At 40.6% G+C, this 24,793-nt stretch overlaps 1 protein-coding gene across 5 annotated transcripts in view; it reads right to left on the bottom strand.

Annotated features, from left to right (window-relative positions):
- The window catches only part of hhip (hedgehog interacting protein), a 157,511-nt gene that overhangs the window by 97,961 nt on the left and 34,757 nt on the right, over positions 1–24,793 (bottom strand). For all 5 annotated transcript variants that reach the window (XM_060827011.1, XM_060827010.1, XM_060827012.1 and 2 more), the window contains 2 exons: positions 8,068–8,219; positions 5,378–5,551 (listed from right to left, as the gene is read on the bottom strand). In XM_060827011.1, coding sequence (XP_060682994.1) covers positions 5,378–5,551; positions 8,068–8,219 — 326 coding nt within the window. The remainder of the gene's footprint in view (positions 1–5,377; positions 5,552–8,067; positions 8,220–24,793) is intronic.

The following is a 24,793-nucleotide window of genomic DNA, read 5'->3' as shown; positions in this document are numbered from 1 at the left end:
CCTTCACAAAACCATGCTGACTATCCTTGATCACATTATTCCTATCCAGATGTTCATAAATCCTATCCCTTACAATTCTCTCTATGACTTTGCCTACAACAGAAGTGAGACTCACCGGCCTATAGTTACTAGGGTTATCCCTACTCCCCTTCTTGAACAAGGGAATCACATTTCCTATCCTCCAGTCATCTGGCACTATTCCTGTAGACAACGAGGACATAAAAATCAAGGCCAAAAGCTCTGCAATCTCCTCCCTTGCTTTCCAGAGAATCCTAGGATAAATGCCATCAGGCCCAGGGGACTTATCTATTTTTCACCCTTTCCAGAATTTCCAACACCTCTTCCCTACATACCTCAAAGCCATCCATTCTAATTAATTGTGACTCAATATTCACATTGGCAACAATGTCCTGTTCCTGAGTGAATACTGACGAAAAGTATTCATTTAGTATCTCTCCAATCTCTTCAGCCTCCACGCACAACTTCCCACTACTACCTTTGACTGGACCTATTCCTACCCTAGTCATGTCGATCCAGGATGTTGGATGAGATATAATGAGTCAGATTCTGCTTTGATTAAAGTCTCCATCTGAAAGTGCTCTGGCAATCCAACACTATGCAGTACCCTAGTGTAGTATTGGTAGAAATTATTGATATTGTCCAGAAGCTCCTCAAGATTGCAGGAAGGCTTACTAGGAGCATACCTAAAACAGAGGTGTCAACTTGGTGAAGCTACAAGTCTACTTACATGCCAAAGAGCATAAAGAGTATTCCACAGACAGTTAAGCAATTCTATAACCAACAGGTCAGATCTCAGCTCTGTAGTTATTCCATTATGGAGGAGAAGGCTCCACATATTTCTAGTCTCAATAATGGAGGAGAAGGCTGAATCCTATGTAACTATCTTCAGACAGAAGTGTTGAGATGTTCCATGTTAGCCTCCTCCAGAGGTCCCCAGCATCATAGAGACTAGCCTCTATTTGATTGATTCAATTCAGTCCTCGCGATAACAAGAAATGACTGAATGCACTGGATACTGAAAACAACATGTCAACAAAAATACTGAAGATCATTGCTCTGGAACAACTCATGCCCCAAGCCAAGCTGTTCCACTACAGTCACAACACTCATTGATCAGCAAGGTGGAAAATTGCCCAGGTATATTCTGTCTACGAAAAGTAGCACAAATCTAACCCAGCCAGCCAACTGTGCGATCTACTGCACTTGCTCAGTGATAGCCTGATAATTAATGTTAAGTTTAGGTTTTGCCAGGATCACATAGCTCCTGCCCTCATTAAAACCCTGATCCAAACAATGACATTTAGGACATAGGCACAGCTAGGATAGGCCACTGAGCCCCACAGTGCCTGCTCTGTCATGCAATAAGCTCTGACCTCCCTGCTATAGGAAAGATGTTGTGGAGCTTGAAAGCGTTCAGAAAAGAATTATAAGAATGTTGCTGGGATTGGAGGGCTTGAACTATAGGGAGAGGCCGAAAAGGCTGGGGCTATTTTCCGTGGAGTGTCGGTGGCTGAGAGGTGACCTCACAGAGGTTTATAAAATCATGAGAGGCATGGATAGTCAAGGTATTTTTCCCAGAGAAAGGGAATCCAAAATTCATCCAACTCCAAAGGGCATAGGTTTAGGGTGAGAGGGGAAGATTTAAAAAGGGGCCTAAGGAGCAACTTTTTCACACAGAGGGTGGTGCGTGAGCTGCCAGAGGATGTGGTGGAGGCTGGTCCAACCCAACATTTAAAAGGCAACAGGATGGGTATATGAATAGGAAGGGTTTAGAAGGATATGGGCCGGGTGCTGCCAAATGGGACTTGATTAATTTAGGATATCTAGTATGCATGGATGAATTAGACCAAAGGGTCTGATTCCATGTTGTATATCTTTGTGACTCTATGACTCTGTGCACGATTTGGTTGTGGTCTCAACCCCACTTTTTTGTCTGTCTCCTATAACACTTGTAACATGCTACAAGTGGCACAAGTACACAGTAACTCTCGACTCTGATCTCCAGCATCTACAGTCCTCACTTTCTCCTACACAATACCGACACTTGTAAGGCTCCTGCCACACAGTAGAGAGTGCAATAGGGACATGGTCTACTTTAGTAAAGGAACTAAGGTACAGGGAGTTCAGCAAGAGGAATTTCAGGAGAGTTAGGTGACGCTGGATGGCCTCTACCTTAATGCTACCAGAATTATAGATAATACAGATGGGTTAAGGGCACGATTTATAAAATCATGAGGGGCATAGATAGGGTAAATAGACAAGGTATTTTCCATGGGGTCGGGGAGTCCAGAACTAGAGGGCATAGGTTTAGGGTGAGACGGGGAAGGTATAAAAGGGGTCTAAGGGGCAACTTTTTTATGCAAATAGTGGTGCGTGTATGGAATGAGCTGCCAGAGGAAGTGGTGGAGGCTGGTACAATTACAATTTTTAAAAGGCATATGGATGGGCACATGAATAGGAAGGGTTTAGAGGGATGTGCGCCAAGTGCTGGCAAATAGGACTAGACTTATTTAGGATATCTGGTCTGCATGGACTTGTTGGGCCGAAGGGCCTGTCTCCACACTGTAGGGATTCTACGATTCTATGTAGAAAGTCCATCAAGGGATGGTACACGCTGGTGAATGAAGCTGGACCTGGGTTCATTTTAGTGATAGTGACCACAACACGATATGTTTTAAATTTGTGACGAAAAAGGAAAAAGATGGTCCGCAAAAAAATGGAATTTAGATTAGGCAGTCAGATTTTATTAAAATAAGGATGGATCTGGCCACAGTAGACTTGGAATAGCTACTTCACGGTATCTCTTCATCAGAACAGTGAAGGTGCATTAAAAATGGAACTGGCGAGAGGACAGGCCCAATATGTTCCCTTTAAGGTGAAATGTAGGAGCAACAAGCCCAAAGACCTCTGGATGTCTCGGAATATTCAAGACTGAATAAGAAGGGAAAAAAGGGCTTTAAGGGAATCAATCAATGGATGCCTTTGTGAAGTAAGTGCAGAACTTAAGAAAACAATTAGGAGAGCAAAGTGGAGCATGAAAAAAAACACTGGTGGGTGAGATTAAGGAGAATCCTAAAATATTCTAAGTATATCATGGGAAGGAGGATAACCAAGGAAGCAGCGTGTCCCATTAGGGTCCAAGAGTACAATGTGTGTGTGGAGTCAGAGAACATTGGTAGGGGTCTAAACAAAGTTTTCAAAACCGTCTTCACCTTGGAGAAGGAACGTGTTGGGGTACAGAATTCTGGAAGAAGGACTGAGGTTTTTGAGCAGTTTGACATAGGAATTGAGGAAGTATTGGAGATTTTAGCGGTGTGAAAAGTGGATAAATCTCCAGGTCCAGATGAGTTATATTCCTGGGTGATGTGGAGGATGAGTGAGGAAATTATAAGGGCCTCAGGGGATAAGCCAAATGACTCGATGACAGCTAATGTGTTTCCATCTTTCAAAAAGGGTGGTAGAGATAAATCAGGGAACTACAGACCAGTGGTCTGACATCAGTGGGAGGGAAACAATTAGAGAAAATTAATACCTACTTGGAAAGGCAAAGTTTAGATTAGATTCCCTACAGTACGAAAACAGGCCCTTCTGCCCAACAAGTCCACACTGGCCCTCCAAACAGTGACCCACCCTACACTTACTCCTAACATGGCACTTTAGCACAGTCAATTCACCTTTGGATTGTGGGAGGAAACCGGAGCACCCGGAGGAAACCCGCACAGACAGAGGGAGAATGTGCAAACTCCACACAGACAGTCACCCAAGGCTGGAATTGAACCAGGGTCCCTGGTTCTGTGAGGCAGCAGTGCTAGCCACTATGCCACCCCAGGGATAATCAGCATGGCTTTTTCAGAGGGCAGTCATGCCTAACAAACTTATCTGAATGTCTCAAAGAGGTGACCAGGTGTATAGCTGAAGGTTGTACAATTGATGTGTTGATATGGAATTCAGAAAAGCTTTTGACAAGGTCTCACATGGAAAACTGATTAAAAAAAAGATAAAGCACATGGGACTTCAGATAACTTGGCAAGTAGGATCCAAACTTGGTTAAATGGCTGAAGACAGAGGTGATGGTAAAAAGGCTGTTTGTGTACTTTGAGGCCAGTATCCAGTGAGGTCCTGCAGAAATCAGTTCCCCTGCTGAAACAAATGGGTTCCTGACCCACTTCCAAATATCTCGTTTCCCAATCGATTTAAGCTGACCTGTCTGTAATTGCCTGTTTCAATCATTTTTTTAAAATATAAATTAGATGTAACTTTGGCACTCCTTCAGTCCTCTCGCACCAATATCCAAGGATTATTAGAAGAGGCTTCACAGTTTCCACTATTACGTCCCTGAACAACCTTGGATAAATTCTATTTCACATGGTAGATGATAGCATAGTAGTATTATTGCTAGACTATTAATCCAGAGATCCAGCTAATGTTCTTGTAACCTGCATTCAAATCCCACCAAGGCAGATGGTGGGATTTAAATTCAATAATAACGGAGAAATAAGAGTCTAATGATGACTATGAAACTATTCCTGATGAAGAGCTTATGCCCGAAACATCGATTCTCCTGCTCCTTGGATGCAACCTGCCCAGCTATGCTTTACAAGCACCACACTCTTGGCTCTGATCTCCAGCATCTGCAGTTCCTCACTTTCTCCTAATTGACAAAGGTTTCATGTCAATGTCAAAAAGTGTGGTGCTGGACAAGCACAGCAAGTCAGGCAGCATCCGAGGAGCAGGAGAATCAACTTTTCGGGCATAAGCCCTTCATCAGGAGTGAGGGTCATTCCTGATGAAGGGCTTATGCCCGGAAAGTCAATTGTCCTGCTCCTCAAATGCTGCCTGACCTGCTGTGCTTTTCCAGCACCACACTCTCGAACCATTATCAATTGTCAGGAAAAACCCATCAGGTTCACTAATGTCTTTTATGGAAGGAAATCTGCCATTCTTACCTGGTCTGACCTACATATGACCTACACATAAACAGACCCACAGCAATGTGGTTGACTTTTAACTGCCCTCTGGACAATTGGGGATGGCAAGAAATGTTGGCCAGACTAGTAATGCCAACATCCGATGAATGAATAAAAAGAATGAAATGGGTAATTTTTCTCTTGTGAGTACCTCCATTTTAATTTTTCCACTGCCCTCTCTTTTTGTATTCCAATTCTTATTTTCTATAATAACTGAAATAATGAAAAAAATCAAAGAAATCTATATTATGCTGTTTGGCATTACCAAATGATACTTGTCATGTCAACTTGGACATTAAACATAAAATCCTTCATTGCAAGTGTTTTGACAAGTTAATTTGTAATTATTGAATATTATTTTACAGTTTGATATTTTATCATCTACTTACCTTAACCCATCCATCTCTTCCATGTCATCAAGAGTAATCATTCCATCTCCAAGGAAGATGTACAAAAAACCATCAGGTCCAAACAAGAGCTGTCCACCCAAATGCTTTCGGTGTAACTCTGCTACTTCAATCAATACCTTTGCTGTTCTTGTATCCACTTGATTTGCATTTTTTCTGTGTAACAAGTTAAAATTATGTTTACTAATGCAATTACATTCAGTAAGTCATTTGGTAGCACACAACATGATTATTAGAGTCACAGAGATGTACAGCATGGAAACAGACCCTTCGGTCCAACCCGTCCATGCCGACAGATATCCCAACCCAATCTAGTCCCACCTGCCAGCACCCAGCCCATATCCCTCCAAACCCTTTCTATTCTTCTCCCCATCCAAATGCCTCTTAAATGGTGCAATTATACCAGCCTCCACCACTTCCTCTGGCAGTTCATTCCATACATGTACCACACTCTGTGTGAAAAAGTTGCCCCTTAGCTGTCTTTTATATCTTTCCCCTCTCCCCTGAACCTATGCCCTCTAGTTCGCTGAAAAAAAGACATTTTGTCAATATTTTTCACTTTGCACTCAATCAGGACAATTTGCAAGAAATGGTAATGTAAAAGAAAATCAGCTTTTAATTGTATGAGAGTGTTGATTCATAGGAAAGTGGGCTCTGATTAGTTATAGCAAATAATCGCTATAGCGAATAATCCTGCTAAGTAATTCTGAATGCATGAAGAGGTGTGCTGGCAACAAGTCAGTCTTGGAGGAGAAAGTGAGGACTGCAGATGCTGGAGACCAGAGTTGAAAAGTGTAGTGCTGGAAAAGCGCAGCAGGCCAGACAGCATCCGAGGAGCAGGAGAATCGGCGTTTCAGGCATAAGCCCTTCTTCAGGATTCCTGCCTGGCCCGCTGTGCCTTTCCAGCACTACACTTTTCAATAACAAGTCAGACTTGTCAGTCATGTTCATAGTGTGGTGCATCTGTGGGTATCTACTGTTAGCTTAAAGCATTAATGCACAGGGCTCTGTGCTTTGCATGCAAAGAGAATGAACGCAGACTGCATCTCTTCCAACTCAAAAAGATACATGACTGCCATTCTCAGGTTCATTTCTTAGGGCAATATCTTGAGTTAGCCAGCCTGGTTTAAAATTTAAATAAAACTTGGCATCATTAAATGGTGCATTTTCCGTGACGATTCCTCTCCGAACCAGAGTTCACTTGTCAACTAATTAGCTTTGTCATACAGTATAAATGCTGTTTTCCCTTTACATTGGCATTCTTGAGAATTGTCTGTTGAGTGCAAGAAAACACTGTCTTTTATAGCGATACGTAATTACATTCCTTTGAAAAATACATTAAAGGAAGAACTTGCATTTTATAGAGACTTTCGTGACCTTAGAACGCACCAAAATCCTTTACAACTAGTTAAACATATTTTTGAAGTGTATTCAGTGGTAGAGTCACATGACACTCAAGATGGTGACAGCAACATCCCATAAGCAGCAACTAAATTAATGTTCAAATAATCTGTTCCACTCGTTTTGTTGGGAAGACAGATACTGTCAGAATACTGGGTAAACATTCCTTCATTTTCTTCTATAATGCATGGGATGCCCATTTGAGAAGCAAGAAGTGCCTTGGCTCTTATCCAAACGGCAGCACCTCTGCTGGTACTGTACTCCCTCACCACTGAATTGAACGATCAGCCAGAATATCTGCTTAAAGCTCCAGAGTGGTACTTGAACTCACAACCTTCTGACTCAGCTGGAAGAGTGTGACTACCAAGTCAAGGCTGACAACTATCCTCATTACTCAAAGGGACAAGAATGTATCAATTTAGGCAACTTAATTAAATACATTCAAAATTCTTTACTCAGAACTTAGCGTTTTTATTTTAATTTTAATATTCCTTCTTGTATAATGAATAGTGAGATAATTGATTATTATATCAAGGATATTTCCTGAAGGTTTACTGAATCCCACAGTTTGAATGTTCCAGTTTGGCTTAAAGGTGATTCACCTTTAGTTAATGACATGACTAAACCGGTATTGATTCTAGCTTCTCACAGAGTCAGATTCCAAAAGATTTATTAAAGTTAACAGATACACGTTGGAATATCCCAAATAGTGATAGTCCTTTGTAATGGTCTGAATTAAAAGGGCTGTCCTAATGGCAGCAATGTTTTAATGTTCAGCTGGACTATTTAAATGGAGTTCTTAAACATATCTATAAAATAGAACAACATTTCCACCCATTTCATAACATAGTCAAACATTTATAAAACTAACCACAATTAAATTAAAACAGTTATGAACACTGAATCAACTGTATATGAGAAAATGTGAACTTCCTTTTATCGTGATGTGCAGAATTGAGGTGCATAATTTAATGTCAGAACTTGCTCCAGTGTGAAATAAACTAACTATAACCAAGTAACTTGGTTCTTGCATTTGGCTATCTTCACCAACAAATACAGTAATTAGCAGTTTAAAGAATCTTAGAAGTTAAGCAGTATAAGTTCTTATGTTACTGTTTTGATGAACTAATAAATAGCATCACCTTTCTATATACAGGTATCATGGCATTTATATTGTCATTTACAGCAAATGGAGCCTTGTTCCATGTGTTCAGTAATTAATATTGGTGTGACATTTGGAGCAAAAATTTCTCATATTGTTTTTGGACTACCTGGAAACAGTGTATTCGACTACTCGAAGGATGTGGTCGTGTGGTCCAATGGCCCATCGTTCTTGGTTGGTGGTATAAGATGCATAGAGCTTTCCATTTTTCTTATATTTGGGATGGAATGCAAGGCTTAACAGTCCTCTTTCATCTCCACCCTGTGGTTAAATTAAAAGAAAGATTGTAATTTTAAATATGTTCTCCATTTGTTTCAACTGGAAACCAGTGGAGAGGATCTTTTCTGGTGGAGATAATTTGTTTATAAACTCTCTCTTTTCTTTCTCACATTGACTATTACACACAAAAAGGATTATAAAATATTTCCATTTAAATAACTCTCCAAGTTAGAATCAGGCATTTGTCACTGCTGACATGAGCAATGCATTGCATATAAAAACCTCTTACTGCACCATTGTAAAGTGATTTGTGTGCGTAATCTTTAGATTGCCATGAAGACAAGTCTAAATGCTCGGAAGAATTCTTTGTTCAGCTATTAACTTGTTTATATACTAAAGAAGACAAATGAGTCCAACACTAGCAGCAGCTTTTCCTGCTGTTAATATTCTTAAAGCATCCAATACCACAGGGTGAGCTGTGAACCTCTTGCCTTGGCACTGCACTCCAAAAGCAATTAAATTGATTGTTTAGTTATATGAACTTTTCTTAACCCTTGAGGCAGTTACATCAGTTGTCACATCTATGGTGGTCTGCTTCTTTTCGTCTATAATAATTAATAGCCATTTTTCACTTGGAGCTGTGTACTGGACAATGGAGATATGCATGGAATGCAAATGACCCGGTGTTTAGCATATTGCATTAAAGGTTACTTGCGTATTTCTTTAAAAATCCATCTCATTACAAATGGGGTGATATTTTCTTTCAGTTTATGCATTATGGATTGTAGTGTACGATAAACAGTCAATTGATAGTCATCTCAATTGATCTCAAAGGTCTACCACCAATAAATTTGTTTTTGTTACTGTACCATCTGACCATTTGAAAACAACAATTTTGCAACTGTGATAAACTGAAAAGGGCATACTCCTTGTTCATCTCTATTGTTGAGCTGTCTTTATCACAGCACCAAAAGAGTCCTACATATGAATTTCTAATCAAAGGAACAATGAAAGAAATTGAATTTGTTGTATATTATACTGGTAACAAATCTAAATGTTGTTTGATGCATTTCTGAAATTCTGTTTTAAAGAACTTGAAACTCAGTTGCTATAAAAGAAGGTTCCCACTACACATTTATTTAACAGCAATTAGAAATAAAGGCAAAAAACTAAACAGGTACCCTACTGTTTGTATATATACACACGTTTGTGGACGACACGAAGGTTTGTGGAGCTCAGGAAAGTGAGGAGGATTACCAGAAGATACAAAAGGATGATAGATAGGCTGGAAAGTTGGATGGAGAAATGGCAGATGTAATTTAATGTGAACGAGTGTGAAGTGATGCATTTTGGAAGGTCTAACAGAGAAGGGAAGTATACAGTAAATTGCAGAACCCTGAGAAGCATTAACATACAGAGGGATCTAGGCATACAGATCCATAGTTCCTTGAAAATGGCAACACAAGTGGATAAGGTGGTCAAGAAGGCATAAGGCATGCTTGATTTCATTGCTTGGGGCACATGGTGAAAACTGGCCAGTCATGTTACAACTGTAGTGAACGTTAGTTTGGCCACATTTGGAATATTGCATACCGTTTTGGTCACCTCACTACCATAAGGATGTGGAGGCCTTGGAGGAAAGGTTTACCAGAATAATGCCTGATTAGCAACGAGGAGGGATTGGACAAACTCGCTTTGTTTTCACAAGAACATCAGAAGCTGAGGGGTGACCTGATATTGGTTTACAAACGTATGAGAGGCAGGGATTGTCAGAATTTTTCAATTACTAGGGGCATAGGTTGAAGGTAAAAGAGAGCAAGTTTAAAAGAGTGGTCCGAGGCAAATCTTTTTTTTTGGAATGTGATGCCAGAGGAGATGGTAGAAACAGATAAAATAGCAATTTTTTCAGAGACATCCTAAGAGATACATGAATAGGCAAAGAATAGAGGGATACAGATCGCAAGGTTTTTAGTTTAGAAAGGCATCATGTGACAGTGCAGGCTTGATGGGCTGAAGGGCCAGTTCCTGTGCTGTACTGTTCCTTGTATTTTGCCTGTACTTGCATCTGGGACCACCTCTGCTTCTCCGCCCAAAACTGTTGATATCTTTCTTAAGGCCAAAATACATAAAATTTCCATTTAATTTTGGGAATGTCTGTCCATTGCTTGTTCTAAAGGAGTGCATCAACGTGATTTTCTATTCTCTGCTTCCAGCCCCAAGTTCATTGTAAAAAGAAGTTGAAAAAAAAACTCAAGCTTGGCTAAAACACATCCACTCATCATGGGTTTGCAACGAGACAGTCAAGACTCTTGCTTGAGGCTTTCCAATAAGCACATTAGAAACATGATATTAAAATAAACAGCTAATCTGATCATTACATAATAGAGATTTACTTATACTAGAAGCAGTAGCCAAGACAAACTCTCCTGAGACATAAACTAAGCCGAGGTAACCTGCTGTTACAAGCACTGAACTTCTTTGCCTGTACATTGGGTATTACTTGCAACAAATTAAGATTTCTCGCTGCTTTTCACAAAATTGCAGATTTAAGATACCTCTTAGCACTGGGATACTGTGAAAACTTCCTTCAAACTATAATATACTTGCAGACCAATAGTTAGTATTACCAGTTTTCTAAGATGACCTCCATCACTAAAACAGAACAAATCATAGAGACAGAAAACTCTCTTTTAAAACTTTTCAGCATTACATGACAAGGAACATATTATATGGAAGGGACACATTGAACAGCAGACATTAATTATTCTACCAATGAAAGAGGGATTACAGCTGCTATGCAGCACATTTCAAATAGAATTCTATGCGAAAATATTGATGACAAAGGACAAAGAATGGGTAAAGACTTTTCTAAATTCAGGGATTCTGCAAGTACAATATTTTGTTTTATCCACCAACATCACAGTTTTGTGCTGAAATGTTATGACCAACTTTTTACATCTTGCAGTTTAATTACTTACACCTCAAACAGAAAATATAATAACCATAATTTACAAATTTGCAATCAGAACAGCAGCCAAACCAAATTCAATGATCTTATCAGGATAATGAATAGACTGAATTATATTTTTAGTATAGTTTTAGTACCATTATGTAAGAACGTTTCAGGATCTTCTTACTTTAAATAAATACTTACCATTTCCAATACAATTAAATATTAAAACGAACTAAATATGCAGCTTTCAGTGATTTGTAACAATTATGAAGGTAGGAATAGAAAACATTGATTAAGCCTCATGAATCAATCAATTCTGCCATTCTGCTATTGATCATGGCTGATCTGCAATTCAATTCCATTTACTCCATAACTTCTCATATCTGTGCTGAGCAAAAATTTGGGAACTTTACATTTTGAAGGATCCAATTACAACAACTTCAGTTTGTACAGTCCCTTTCATGTAGCCAAGAATCTCAAGTTACTTCACAGAGGTGTCATCGAACAACCTTCCGTTTGGTTCCTGATATCCACTGATTTTAATTTTTTGGTGCCCAAGTAGTTTTCATCCAACCTATTATTTCTTTAATAATCAATAACATCTCAACTATATGACCCCTTAATCATTGACAGAAGGGAATGCATGTTGAGTATATGTAACTTTTTAGTTTAACCCTTTCAATCTCAGTATCATTCTGGTAAATATGAGCTACAGTCCCTCCATGTCAATGTATTCATCCTGAGATTTGGTGCCCAGAATTATATAGTGCTCTAAATGAAGTCTAATCAGAGCTTTATATAATTAATAAAGATTATGTCAATTAACACAAAGAGAAATGATCACCTCTATTATGTGAAAGCCTTGGGAGGGCACAATGGAAAACTCTATCACCATGGTTCCCTATTTTAAGCATTTAAAGAATCTGTATTTTGTCTTAAATGTCATAGCAAAAATTTGTTCTTATTAGTTCCAAGAAGCAAAATTAAAACTGACAATTATTTACAAAATATGAGCCTGGAAATGTAACTGCCTTCTGCATGTGCCATTGGAAAACAGATGGCTTGAAATGAGTGTTCATTGTTCGATATCATGTACCAGCTCTGCTTATTGGATGCATATTTTTGAGGAGGCAGGAAATCAGGTCTATCTGACACCACTTAAAAGGTTTGGGCACTAAAGTTATTGAGAAACTTACAGGTTTTTTTAAGTTAAAAAATAGCTGCAGGAGATTCAGAGAGGACATCCAGTTACTCAGATGTGATGGAGGTCCTGTTCCAGACAGGACAGCATTCAGATACACCCCCAGGCAGCACTCCTACTCTCAGTGGGAACAGGTCATTGAGGAGGTCAACGCCAGGAGCTTATGGCTGCAATGCCAGAAACAGTTTAATGACCTCATCAGCATTGTAATGCCAGGAATCTCGTCTTTCAACTATTCTCTTGTCATATTTGCAACACCTGCAGCCTCCTTAATTACAACATTCATACTTCTCCCTCTCTTCACACCCCCAAAGCTACAACAACACACTTCTTCCTTCTCCGCCAATTTAGATAATCTCCACCTCTAGCTCAGGCCCACAGCAAACCTCATGTCCCAGATTATACACATGAAATATTCCATCATTAAAGTCATATTCTCAAAACAGCTCACAAGGCCGTCGCTAAGGTTTACAGTTGCTTCCTTCATGCAGGTGATCATGCAACATGAGATAAAATGAAGTAACCGGAGGAGGCCGAAATTACCTGAGCGTCCTTTTCATTGGAGAATGCTGTGCTAGTTGTCAGAGGCAGAGTTTAAATTGTAGCCCTGTCATGTGGCAATACTGGAGAAGACCTGTGTGGAGAGTTTCTTCAAATATTGTGCTGTAATTCCCTTCTGACTTCTGCGATGAATGAGTTTGACACATTATTTTTAGCAAATGCAAATTTCAGAATGATCATGGAGGCAGATGGATTTTGAAACAAGGTTCTGTTTGCTGACTGGATTGAAGGATCTGTTTCCATGTCGTATATCTCTATGACTCTATGACACTGACATGTGAGCTATGCGCCATTTTGAATTGCACATGTGCAGATTTTGGGGTCAGGCTCTGAATAGTCAGGAGGACAGTTACTCAATATAGTATTCCTAACCTCTGACCTGTTCTTGTAGTCACTGTATTCATGTTGCATTACATATATGTCAGTATTTCTTTGTTTCCTGTTCCTCCAGTTCCAAAGGGTCAGATGTTGGTGAGATCCGGTCTCTCGGTATAGCAATTAAATAGCAGGAAGCACATGCTCACAAATCTAAAAACGTTTAATAGGATTTGCATGGAATTAGAATCACTCTGCAGACTTTTAAAAATGTGGGGAGAGAACCCAGATGCAGGCATCTGAACTCACACAGAGCCATAGGAATGGTGAGGCACAGTTCTAGGACAGTGATTACCCCATGGTAATAGCCTCTGCTCTCACGATGTCACTGTGCTTACTCCACCACTACTCAGTCTTCCAGTTCCCTTGTTGGTGGCACACCACTAACTAGTTACCTGGCACACAGCAAAATGGTTCAGTCCTCAGCAAGGCCTCCATGATCATTCCTCATACAGGAATGAAACTTAAGTTCAGCAGTCTCTTTTCAACTGGTATGGAGGAGCCATGGTTGGTGGGGCGGTTGGTGTTGAGAAATGAGGGCTAAAAGGCCTGACACCTTATGAAACAACTGGAATGAAATCCCAGGATCCTTCCATCCAGCCCGCCTTGGCATTAACCCACCCATATAGTTGCCCAGGATCTGCTTCTGGGGTTGACTGGCCTGACTCCATTCTACTTGCTTCACTCCAGAACAAAGAATTGGCTCTAACAGGGGCCGTGAAATTGCTGAGTTGGGAAATATCCTGACTTGAGTTATCTGTCTCGGTTGTGAAAATCTAGTTCATTGAAAAAGGTGCACTGCAAAATCCCTCTCAGATAGTCCAGCCTTAAATATTTCAATTTTCTGCTTGACTCTTGCATGTCAAATCTATCTTGTATCCCGATTTTTGACAGGATTCATCAGCTACATCTAGAGAGGAGATATGTTTTTGTCATCACGACAAAATCCTGTGAATTCAGAAGCTGATTGGAATTAAAGGTACGTAGAACTGGCACAGGATGAATGGAATAAAAACAAAGTACTGGAGTAATATCCTGGCAGCAATTGTGGAGACAGAAACAGATTAACATTTGACTCCGTTCTGCATCATTTTTGGGAGTAATTTTATTTTACTGAAGAGTAATATGGGACATTAACCTCATTTATATCTCCACAGATAATACAAGACCCCTTGAGTTTTTCTAGCTCTTTTTTTAAAAAACAAATTTAATTTCTAGCATCCACAGTATTTTGCCTTTATTATAGGAAGTATGAATGTTGACTTTTATCTGGTTCATACTTGCATGAACTACAGCCTGTGATAGTAAACAAGATAGACACTCATAAGATCGTTTTCAACTGATGTTGCTAACATTTCATTGTGCAATCTAAAATGACTCTATAACAATAAAGTTAACCAGAATGGAGACCTTGACATTCCTTGCCCTGGTTGAAGGGTCATGGTATGACCGTAGGTGACATAGCTTGACACTCTCTTTGCTGCCTTACAATAACTATATTCTTGATGAGGGGCTTATGCCCAAAATGTCAACTCTCCTGCTCCTCGGATGCTGCCTGACCTGCTGTGCTTTTCCAGCACCACACTCTCAACTTTGATCTCCAGCATTTGCAGTCCTCACTTTCTCCTTATAATAACTATTGGTTTGAAAATTTACATAATATTAAACGTAGACAGGAATTTATAATAACAAGTTGATGCAAAACTTTGTTAAGGGAAGATAATTACTTTGAGCATCCTGATTGTTACATGAGCAAAAAACATCACATAAAACCATTGATATACATAGCTCCCTGAAAGTGACAACACACATGGATAAGGTGGTAAAGGTCCTTGCCTTGGGGATTTAGCATAAATATTAGCAGCTGAATAAAACTATAGTTAGACTACATTTGAAGTATTGTGCAGTTCCGGTCACCATACTTTAGGAAGTGTAGTGATTGTAACAAAGTCGGCTAGGTGGGTGTCATTGAATATGAATTACCTGATTGGGGCTGTTAATCTGGTCCAATCAGCGAGCTCTGGTTGACTGGTAGGAACAGAAGTGTTCTGGCCAAATTGGCCATAAACAGGCCCAGGAACTGGGCCGTGGAGGGGGTCATTAGGGCCGACTGCCTGCCCCTCTTCCGCGGTTACGTTAGGGCCGGGTGTCTGTGCAGAAGGAGCATGCGGTGTCGACCAACACCCTTGAGCTGTTCAGGGAGAGGTGGGCGCCGCAGGGAGTGGAGTGCTTTACATCCCCCTCCAACTCTATTTTGATTTACTCCCTGCCCTCCCCTTCACTGTTTGATCACACAGCATTGCCCTCTGATGTGAAGGGCAGTGCTTGTCACTGGCCACTCAGGTGTTTCCTTTCTTCCTGGTGGTGGAAACTGAATAAAGATTTGTACACCTTGTGTCTTTCACTGTGTCTCACACCTGCACACGCACAACATGGGGAAAATATAAGCATTACCGCAGTTAGGCAGCAGTGTGGGGGTAATAAGGGGAAAAGAAAGTAGAACAGGAATGTCAGACATCCTGCTCACTTTCAGAGAACTGGACCAGTGTCAAGGACTCTCCGTGTTTAAACCAAGGGTGATTTGGTGACAGAATACCAGCCTTGGTGGAGTTATTTCAGGAAGGATATGGAGGCTTTGGAGAGGGTGCAAAAGAGGTTTACCAGGTAGTTGCCTGGATTGGAGTGTATTTGTTTTAAGGAGACGTTGGACAAACTTGGATTATTTTCACTGCAGTGTCAGAGGTTGCAGGCTGACCCGATAGCAGTGTATAACATTATGATTAGATTACTTACAGTGTGGAAACAGGCCCTTCGGCCCAACAAGTCCACACCGACCCTCCAAAGAGCAACCCACCTAGTCCCATTCCTCTACATTTACCCCTTCACCTAACACTACGGGCGATTTAGCGTGGCCAACTCACCTAACCTGCACATTTTTGGACTGTGGGAGGAAACCGGAGCACCCGGAGGAAACCGGAGCACCCGGAGGAAACCTACACAGACACGGGGAGAATGTGCAAACTCCACACGGACAGTTGCCTGAGGCTGGAATAAAACCTGGGTCCCTGGTGCTGTGAGGCAGCAGCGCTAACCACTGTGCCTTCATATGCTTCAGCCGGAACTTCTAATTTTCATTATACATCGTTATTATGGACACGTATAAAACAAGCATAAAATCATTGGACATCTCCTCAAATGAAGGAAAGGTAAATGTTCGAAGGATACAGAAGAATTCATGAAAGCAGAAACAGTTTGGGAGTGAACAGATCCGAAGCCTGATATAGGTAAATGTGGAACTATTTTCTGGGGTAGAGAAAGGTATGCGTACAATGAATTGTTCCAGAGGCAGGATACCAGAGTGCACTCAGTCTCGTGAAACAATACTCCAGTAAAGCGACTGCAGAAAAGAAGGAGGAGGGAAGTTGGTATAAAGAGAATGAAAAGAAAGCCTTCGTTCTATTTGACGTTGGCTATTTTGCTAACTGCTGCTTGGTCTTAGAGCAGCAATTTGCCGCCTGAGAGAAGCTCAAGTGTGAGTCCAGCTGGGGCTGCAATTTAAATCAAAGTCTTTTAGTCTATGGTACAGTTATATTACACATTAAATCTCCAAGTGATTCATATATTCAAACTACATGCAATGCTTTACTCATCTTTGAACAACGTACACAGGAAGTGTTCAATATAACAATTTCAAATCCATGCACGCTGATGGACATTAAAAACAACTTTTAAGAAACTGGAAAGCACTGCTTCACCACTGAGGATGTGTGGTTTGGAATGTCATGGAACACCCACACTGAACAGGATTTGCAAAGGGAGCATTATTTTGGAACAAGTTGAGCTAACTGGCACCTTGGGACTCTATTGAGGGAAACATGGTACATTAACATCTAAGCATGTGCACATAACATGATAAAACAAAATCTTCTGACTCCTGGAACTTAGATTAATCGCCCATAACTTAGCGACAAGATAACATTTTGTTGATGTAAAGTTTTGGAATTAACATCCTCTTTCACTGATAAGAGACTTTGCACAATTTTGATCCATAGTATGTATCAACAACAATCTCCAAATGAGGCACTGCTTTACAACACTTGGAGTTTAGAGCTATTTGTAACTGCTATCATGATTATTTCAACCACAAACAATCCGACTACCTGATGAAGAGATTGTTGTGTTGCCTCCGCACTGGAGCAGTCTATGTTGTAACAAAGTAACTCAGTGCAAAATAGTGAAAAAAATCTGTAAGAACTAACTCAATTGAAATATCTAAGATATTAAAGATTTTTAAAGAAAATTATTTTATTTTTCTGAAATCACGTTCCGTCATTAAAAAGCTAGCATACTCAAATTTAACTCTCACATAGGTGGGAATACAATGAAGAGGTCAGATGGTTTTCCATAGCAGCCCAGAGGTTAGATTAGATTCCCTACAGTATGGAAACAGGCTCTTCAGCCCAACAAGTCTATACTGACCCTCCAAAGAGTGAACCATTCCCCTATTTAACAATTTAGCACGGTCAATTCACCTAAACGGCACATCTTTGGATGGAGACCCGCACAGACACAGGGAGAATGTGCAAACTCCACACAGACAGTTACCTGAGGCTGGAATCAAACCTGGGACCCTGGTCTTGTGAGGCAGCAGTGCTAACCACTAAGCCACGTCGAAGCTTTGGAGAGAGTGCAGAGAAGGTTCACCAGGATGTTGCCTGGTCTTGAGGGCACTGGCTATGAGGAAAGGTTAAAAAGACTAGGATTGTTTTCACTGGAAAGACAGCGGCTGAGAGGAGACCTGATGGATATCTACACAATTATGTGAGGCATAGATAGGGTGGATAGTCGGAGGCTCTTTCCCAGGGTTGAGGTTTCAGTTACAAGAGAACACAGGTTCAAGGGTGAGAGGGAGAAGACTGAAGGGAGATGTGGAGATGTGAAAGGGAAGATTTTCATGCAGAGAGTGGTCTGAATCTGGAATGCACTACCAAAGAGATGGTGGAAGCAGGCACACTGGTGACACTTGAGAAGCACCTGAATGGTTACATGGATAGCGAGGGATTAGAGGGATATAGACTGAATAAGGACAGAAGCTTGTTATTTAGTTTAGTTCAGGCATGATGATCCACACAGGCATAGGGGGCCGAAGGACCTGTTCCTGTGCTGTACTTCTCTTTTTATTTTGTTTTTTGTTTAAAAATTGATTTCCATGAATGAAAAAAAAATTGCATGGATACATGACAAATATATTTACAGTATTTAAAAGTCCTTGTAAATACAGACTGTTATTTTTAACCTAGTCCTGTATAAGGCATTTCAAGACAGCTATTATGTATTTAGATATTTGATTAAACTATTCTATAGTTTGTGCAGACTAACAAAAGCAAGTACCTGAATAATGTCTTCTGCATTTATTGCATTTGTTTCCCTTTTAATAATTGATGCTTTATTTTGAATTTTAGAACTCAGACCCAAATACAGATTTAGAAGGATAGAGGAACTAAACCTTGAGAAAACTGCACAACCATAGAATGCAATGATGCAGAGGAAGTATTTGTAAATGAGGACATAGTTCTTAAATTCACATTTAGCCAGGCAATGGAAATTGGCTGGAACTAAAGTGAAGAATAAATGTTAATTTCTACATGATAGGATGTGAGTTGCAGAATTTGAATTGAACTTTAAATAGAATTCAATAAAAGTTCCCACATCTAAGAAAATTAAAATAGTCAAGCCTAGGAGCTTAGAAAATTGTTTTGCTTAGGGGCTAGGATTGGAAATTGAATCTCACTCAAGATCAGACTGGACACTAGTGATCCACTGCTTTGCCAAGTGAAAATAACTTTTATAATTTACCCTTAGAGACATTCCTATTAGAACCTTCTGAATTTCAGAGAATGTAGTCACTGAAGAAAAATCTGTCATAATTACATGAGATAAAGTTAAGTCACCACAGTCCCAGAGGGCCACAGCTCTCCTATTGGAGAGACACTGAAATTGAGAAGGCAAGACCTTCATGGTAACCTCAACCATGAAGGTCTTGACTTTTACTCTCATACCTTGCCTGAGGCCTGGTTACACTTGGGTTAAACTCACCAGATGCTGTCTGTCTCTGATGAGACAGCAATCTGATAGTCCAGTGGGACTATGGTAACTTCACCTCTTAATTATATCCAAGTGAATTTGTAGAATTTCTCCATGTCATAGAGTCACAGAGATGTACAGCATGGAAACAGACCCTTCAGTCCAACCTGACCAGATATCCCAACCCAATCTAGTCCCACCTGCCAGCAGCTGGCCTATATCCTTCCAAACCCTTCCTATTCATATCCCCATCCAAATGCCTCTTAAATCTACCAGCCTCCACCTCTGGCAGCTCATTCCATACACATACCACCCTCTGCGTGAAAAGGTTGCCCCTTAGGTCTCTTTTATATCTTTCCCCTCTCACCCTAAATGTATGCCCTCTAGTTCTGGACTCCAGGGAAAAGACTTTGTCTATTTACCCTATCCATGCCCTTCATAATTTTGCGAACCTCTATAAGGTCACCCCTCAGCCTCCGACACTCCAAGGAAAACAGCCCCAGCCTGTTCAGTCTCTCCCTGTAGCTCAGATCCTCCAACCCTGGCAAAATCCTTGCAGATCTTTTCTGAACCCTTTCAAGTTTCACAACATCTTTCCGATAGGAAGGAGACCAGAACTGCATGCAATATTCCAACAGTGGCCTAACCAATGTCCTGAACAGCTGCAACATGACCTCCCAACTTCTGTACTCAATACTCTGACTAATAAAGGAAAGCATACCAAACGCCTTCTTCACTATCCTCTCTACCTGCGACTCCACTTTCAAGGAGTTACGAACCTGCACTCCAAGGTCTCTTTGTTCAGCAACACTCCCTAGGACCTTACCATTAAGTGCATAAGTCCTGCTAAGATTTGCTTTCCCAAAATGCAGCATCTCGCATTTATCTGAATTAAACTCCATCTGCCAATTCTCAGCCCATTGGCCCATCTGGTCCAGATCCTGTTGTAATCTGAAATAACCCTCTTCGCAGTCCACTAAACCTCCAATTTTGGTGTCATCTGCAAACTTACTAACTGTACCTCTTATGCTTGCATCCAAATCATTTATGTAAATGAAAAAAAGTAGAGCCCAGCACCGATCCTTGTGGCACTCCACTGGTCACAGGCCTCCAGTCAGAAAAACAACCCTCCACCACCACCCTCTGTCTTCTACCTTTGAGCCAGTTCTGTATCCAAATGGCTAGTTCTCCCTGTATTCCATGAGATCTAACCTTGCTAATCAGTCTCCCATGGGGAACCTTGTCGACCGCCTTACTGAAGTCCATATAGATCACATCTACTGCTCTGCCCTCATCAATCTTCTTTGTTACTTCTTCAAAAAATTCAATCAAGTTTGTGAGACATGATTTCCCACACACAAAGCCATGTTGACTATCCCGAATCAGTACTTGCCTTTCCAAATACATGTACATCCTGTACCTTAGGATTCCCTCCAACAACTTGCCCACCACCGAGGTCAGGCTCACCGGTCTATAGTTCCTGGCTTGTCTTTACCACCCTTATTAAACAGTGGCACCACGTTTGCCAACCTCCAGTCTTCCAGCACCTCACCTGTGACTATCGATGATACAAATATCTCAGCAAGAGGCCCAGCAATCACTTCTCTAGCTTCCCACAGAGTTCTCGGGTACACCGGACCAGGACGTGGGGATTTATCCACCTTTAACCGTTTCAAGACATCCAGCACTTCCTCCTTTGTAATCTGGACATTTTGCAAGACATCACCATCTATTTCCGTGCAGTCTATATCTTCCATATGTCTCTAGTTTGCTTTCCGTAATTGTATGCTATTAGTTGAGCAGCCACATCGAAAAACTAAGGTTCCTTGTTAGTCAAATAAACATTTTTGTAAGCTCTTTACTAGGGAAAAGAGAAAATTTTAGAGGAGTTAGTGAGAAATAACTAATTGGAAACAATTAACAGTGTCAAAACATATTTTGAGAAGATAATCTCTATCTCAGAGAATCTGAGGATTCAACTTTTCATCTTAGAACAAGGAGGAAATCCTCTCATTCTCTTAAGGTATGGCTATCATGTACAATTCCTGGAAGCCTCTGTGGTCATAGGTACAATCCTTTAGTATAGCCATATTCATTTGGACATTCAAAGAATTGCACTTATTCCTACTGATGAATCACTTGGGTGCTCCTGATGTATCTTGTATCATGCGAGTACATCTTTCATAAAACCCTCTCACTCTCTCCCAGTACTGCTACATCCTGGTGCTAAATTTAAATCATATTGGACTGATACATCTGTTGGCTTAAGTAATGTAACTTAATGGGAAGAGAACCAATTGACCTATGCAAAGATCTATTATTAACTGAGAGATCATTTTTAGGACAATAAGCATCTCTCTCTAGTAAAGATAGTCAACTGTTTGTATAAAGCTCGAGGGGCACCATTTCACAAATGTGGCGCAAGTTAAGGAGGGAGTTCTTCATGAACGATCACTGTCAGTATAAGGGCTGAACCCACACCACTGGCATCATTGTGCATCAAGATGCTACAGTGTATCCGAAAGGACCCTGTAGTAAAAGGATACATTACTATTGGCAGTAACAATGTTGCATCTGGTTAATGCTGCCATTCAGGTTCACAGGAGCTGTCAGCTTTGTTTCTGTACCAGGATTTCCTCATGTGAAGGGTGTGACAGACAGGACTCATTGGAACATCAAGGCTACATATGACCAGTAAGGTTATCAGACAACAGAAAGGGGTTCTAATCCTTCAAAACATATCTGGTACAAGACCCACCACAAAAGAATGCTGCAAATGTCACCACGCTTCCAGGCAGCAGCCACAACTCTTGTATTCCAAGGTTATATCATGTGCCTCATCTGTTAAGGTCACCAGATGCCCTGCATGAATGACCTCTGTATGAAAACAGTTACCAACTCAAGACATGGCTAATGCCATCAATACAGAGATACAACTATAGCCTTCTGACAACCAAAGTTACCATTCACAGGACATTAATTGCTCAAAGTCAATTTCTGTTGCCTTGATCACCCCACCCCAACAACTTTTCAGTCCAGTGGTTTGAAGATACAATGACATTTCATAGACTTCACGACAGAATGAGGAGAGCAAGGGCAGCATCTAATCTCTGTGTATGAGTATTGTCTAAATGTATGAATTCTTCTAAAGGAATGTGCTAAAACATCTCACTGTGTTGATGAAAGAAATGTTGCTTTCTGCCTTCCAATGAAGATGTTTGCCACTCAATAATTCCAGTGTACTATACTCACTTTATCAGCCCACGAGAAGTTCTTAAATCACTTCCTGCACAGGACCCAGGTCCTGAAGATGACACAATAACTTGAGACATGCTCATCGATGTTATGTTAACCTTCTTGGTTAGGTTAACCGGACTACTCAGTTCCTGGGAAATATTATTTGGTTCCTGCAAAATGGTCTCTAGGCTGGTGTCAGTGAGTCATGGTGCAACTCCTCATGTCTGGCGATTATCTTTTGATGATTTCTCTGCTGAATGAAAACTCACTTCTCTCAGTGCAGTTACTGAGCAGGCTACCAATGGGCTATTAAATGTCACATCCTCAAATGCATTGCTAAATTGCTAACCTGGAATCACGCCGAAATGCACTGTGATCTAGGAACCAGGATACTTCCCAGAAGATCAGACCAAAGTCCCACCGTACACACAACTAGGTTGTGGAATCAGAAGTAAACACCACCACCATTAAAGATTTTGAAGTCGGAAGAATTCAGTCCACACACTCTTCAATGTGTTGCTCCCCACTGAAGTCAAGATAGTGTTGTCACACACAGTCAGCCTCCTGTCTTTGTGGAGTATTGGAGACTACTGACTCCCTCTCTGGCTTTCAATTTCTCTGGACCTCCTCTAGTACTGTCCTTCTTCTTTGATAATAAGATGCACAGAAACTTGTTCACAACACCGCATGGATTTCTGAACTGAAACAACTAAGTAACTTCCTGTACTTCTATAATCTACTGTTTGATGCATTTCTGCTATTTCATCTGTACAATATCTTTACAGGGTGGCTCAGTGGCTAGCATTGCTGCCTCACAGTACCAAGGACGGTTCAATTCCAGTCTCGGGCAACTGTCTGTGTGAAGTTTTCCCATTCTCCTTGTGTCCGTGCGGGGTTCCTCTGGGTGTTCCAGTTTCCTCCCACAGTCCAAAGATGTGCAGGTTAGGTGAATTGGCCATGCTAAATTGCCCATAGTGTTCAGGGTTGTGTAGATTAGGTGCACTAGTCAGGGTAAATGTAGGAGAATGGGTTTGGGTGGATTACTCTTCAGAGGGCTAGTGTGGACTTATTGGGTCGAAGGGCCTGTTTCCACACCATTGGGATTCTAATTTTCACTTAGTACTATGATCATGCATTTGAGGATGTGACATTTAATAGCCCATTGATAGCCTGCTCAGTAACTGCACTGAGAGAAGTGAGTTTTCATTCAGTAGAGAAATCATCAAAAAAAAATTGGAAGACAAGTAAAGAGCAGTTCTGTTGTGTTTTGTTAAATTGTATTTCACAACCCAAACTAAATGAATGCAGATCTGAACTTTAACATGCATAAAAATGACTTCATTGAGTGTTTGGACAAAAATGAGGTAATGCCAATACATACACTTACTGTGTAAGTCAACATACACTCAGTACCTGCATTAGTTTAAATATGCTGTGTACTGTCCTGTTTCTGGATAATTTTGTTTGACAACAGATAGTAATTGATTGTAGGCTCCTGCAATCAAATGCATCACTTCAAATGAAGCACTTTTATGTTTCGGATTATTTCCTACTGTAGGGGAGCACCAGATTTTTAGAAAGTGCTATAATTCAATAACCACAAACAGTTCCAAATGTCATCACAAGGATTAAGTATAAAGTTCATCTGTACTTCTTTCTAAAGAATATATATTTAAAATAAAAACTGCTTATACAGTTTGAAATGACGTCTATAAATGACAGTAAAGCAGCCATTAAAACAATGGACAAATAAATGTCCAATAACTGTAAAGCTTCTACTATGAGTAGTTTTAGCCCAGTTATCTCAGGGAAGATATTCTTTCATTGGAGGTAGTTCAGCTCAGAGATCTCTCTCCAGCATGGAGGGATGGTCTTCTGAGCAAAGGCTATACAGCATGGCACTCTACTCACTGGAGTTTAAAAGAATGAGAGGTGATCTCATTGAAACACATAGGATTCTTAAGGGACTTGACAGGATAAATGTTGAGAGAATGTTTCCCCTCATAGGAGAGTCCAGAACCAGATGGCATAGTCTCACAATAAAGGGGTGCCAATTTATGATTGAGATGAGGTGCAATCTCAGGGATAGGCATCTCCTTGCAATTCCTTGCCACAGAGAGCTGTGGGGGCAGAGTCATTATGTATATTTAAGAGATAGATTCTTGATCAGTATATGGGAGACACGGTGGCTCAGTGGTTAGCACT

This window comes from Hemiscyllium ocellatum, chromosome 1, assembly GCF_020745735.1.
Source record: "Hemiscyllium ocellatum isolate sHemOce1 chromosome 1, sHemOce1.pat.X.cur, whole genome shotgun sequence".
Classification (NCBI taxonomy): domain Eukaryota; kingdom Metazoa; phylum Chordata; class Chondrichthyes; order Orectolobiformes; family Hemiscylliidae; genus Hemiscyllium; species Hemiscyllium ocellatum.
This window is presented reverse-complemented; position numbering and strand designations above follow the sequence as displayed.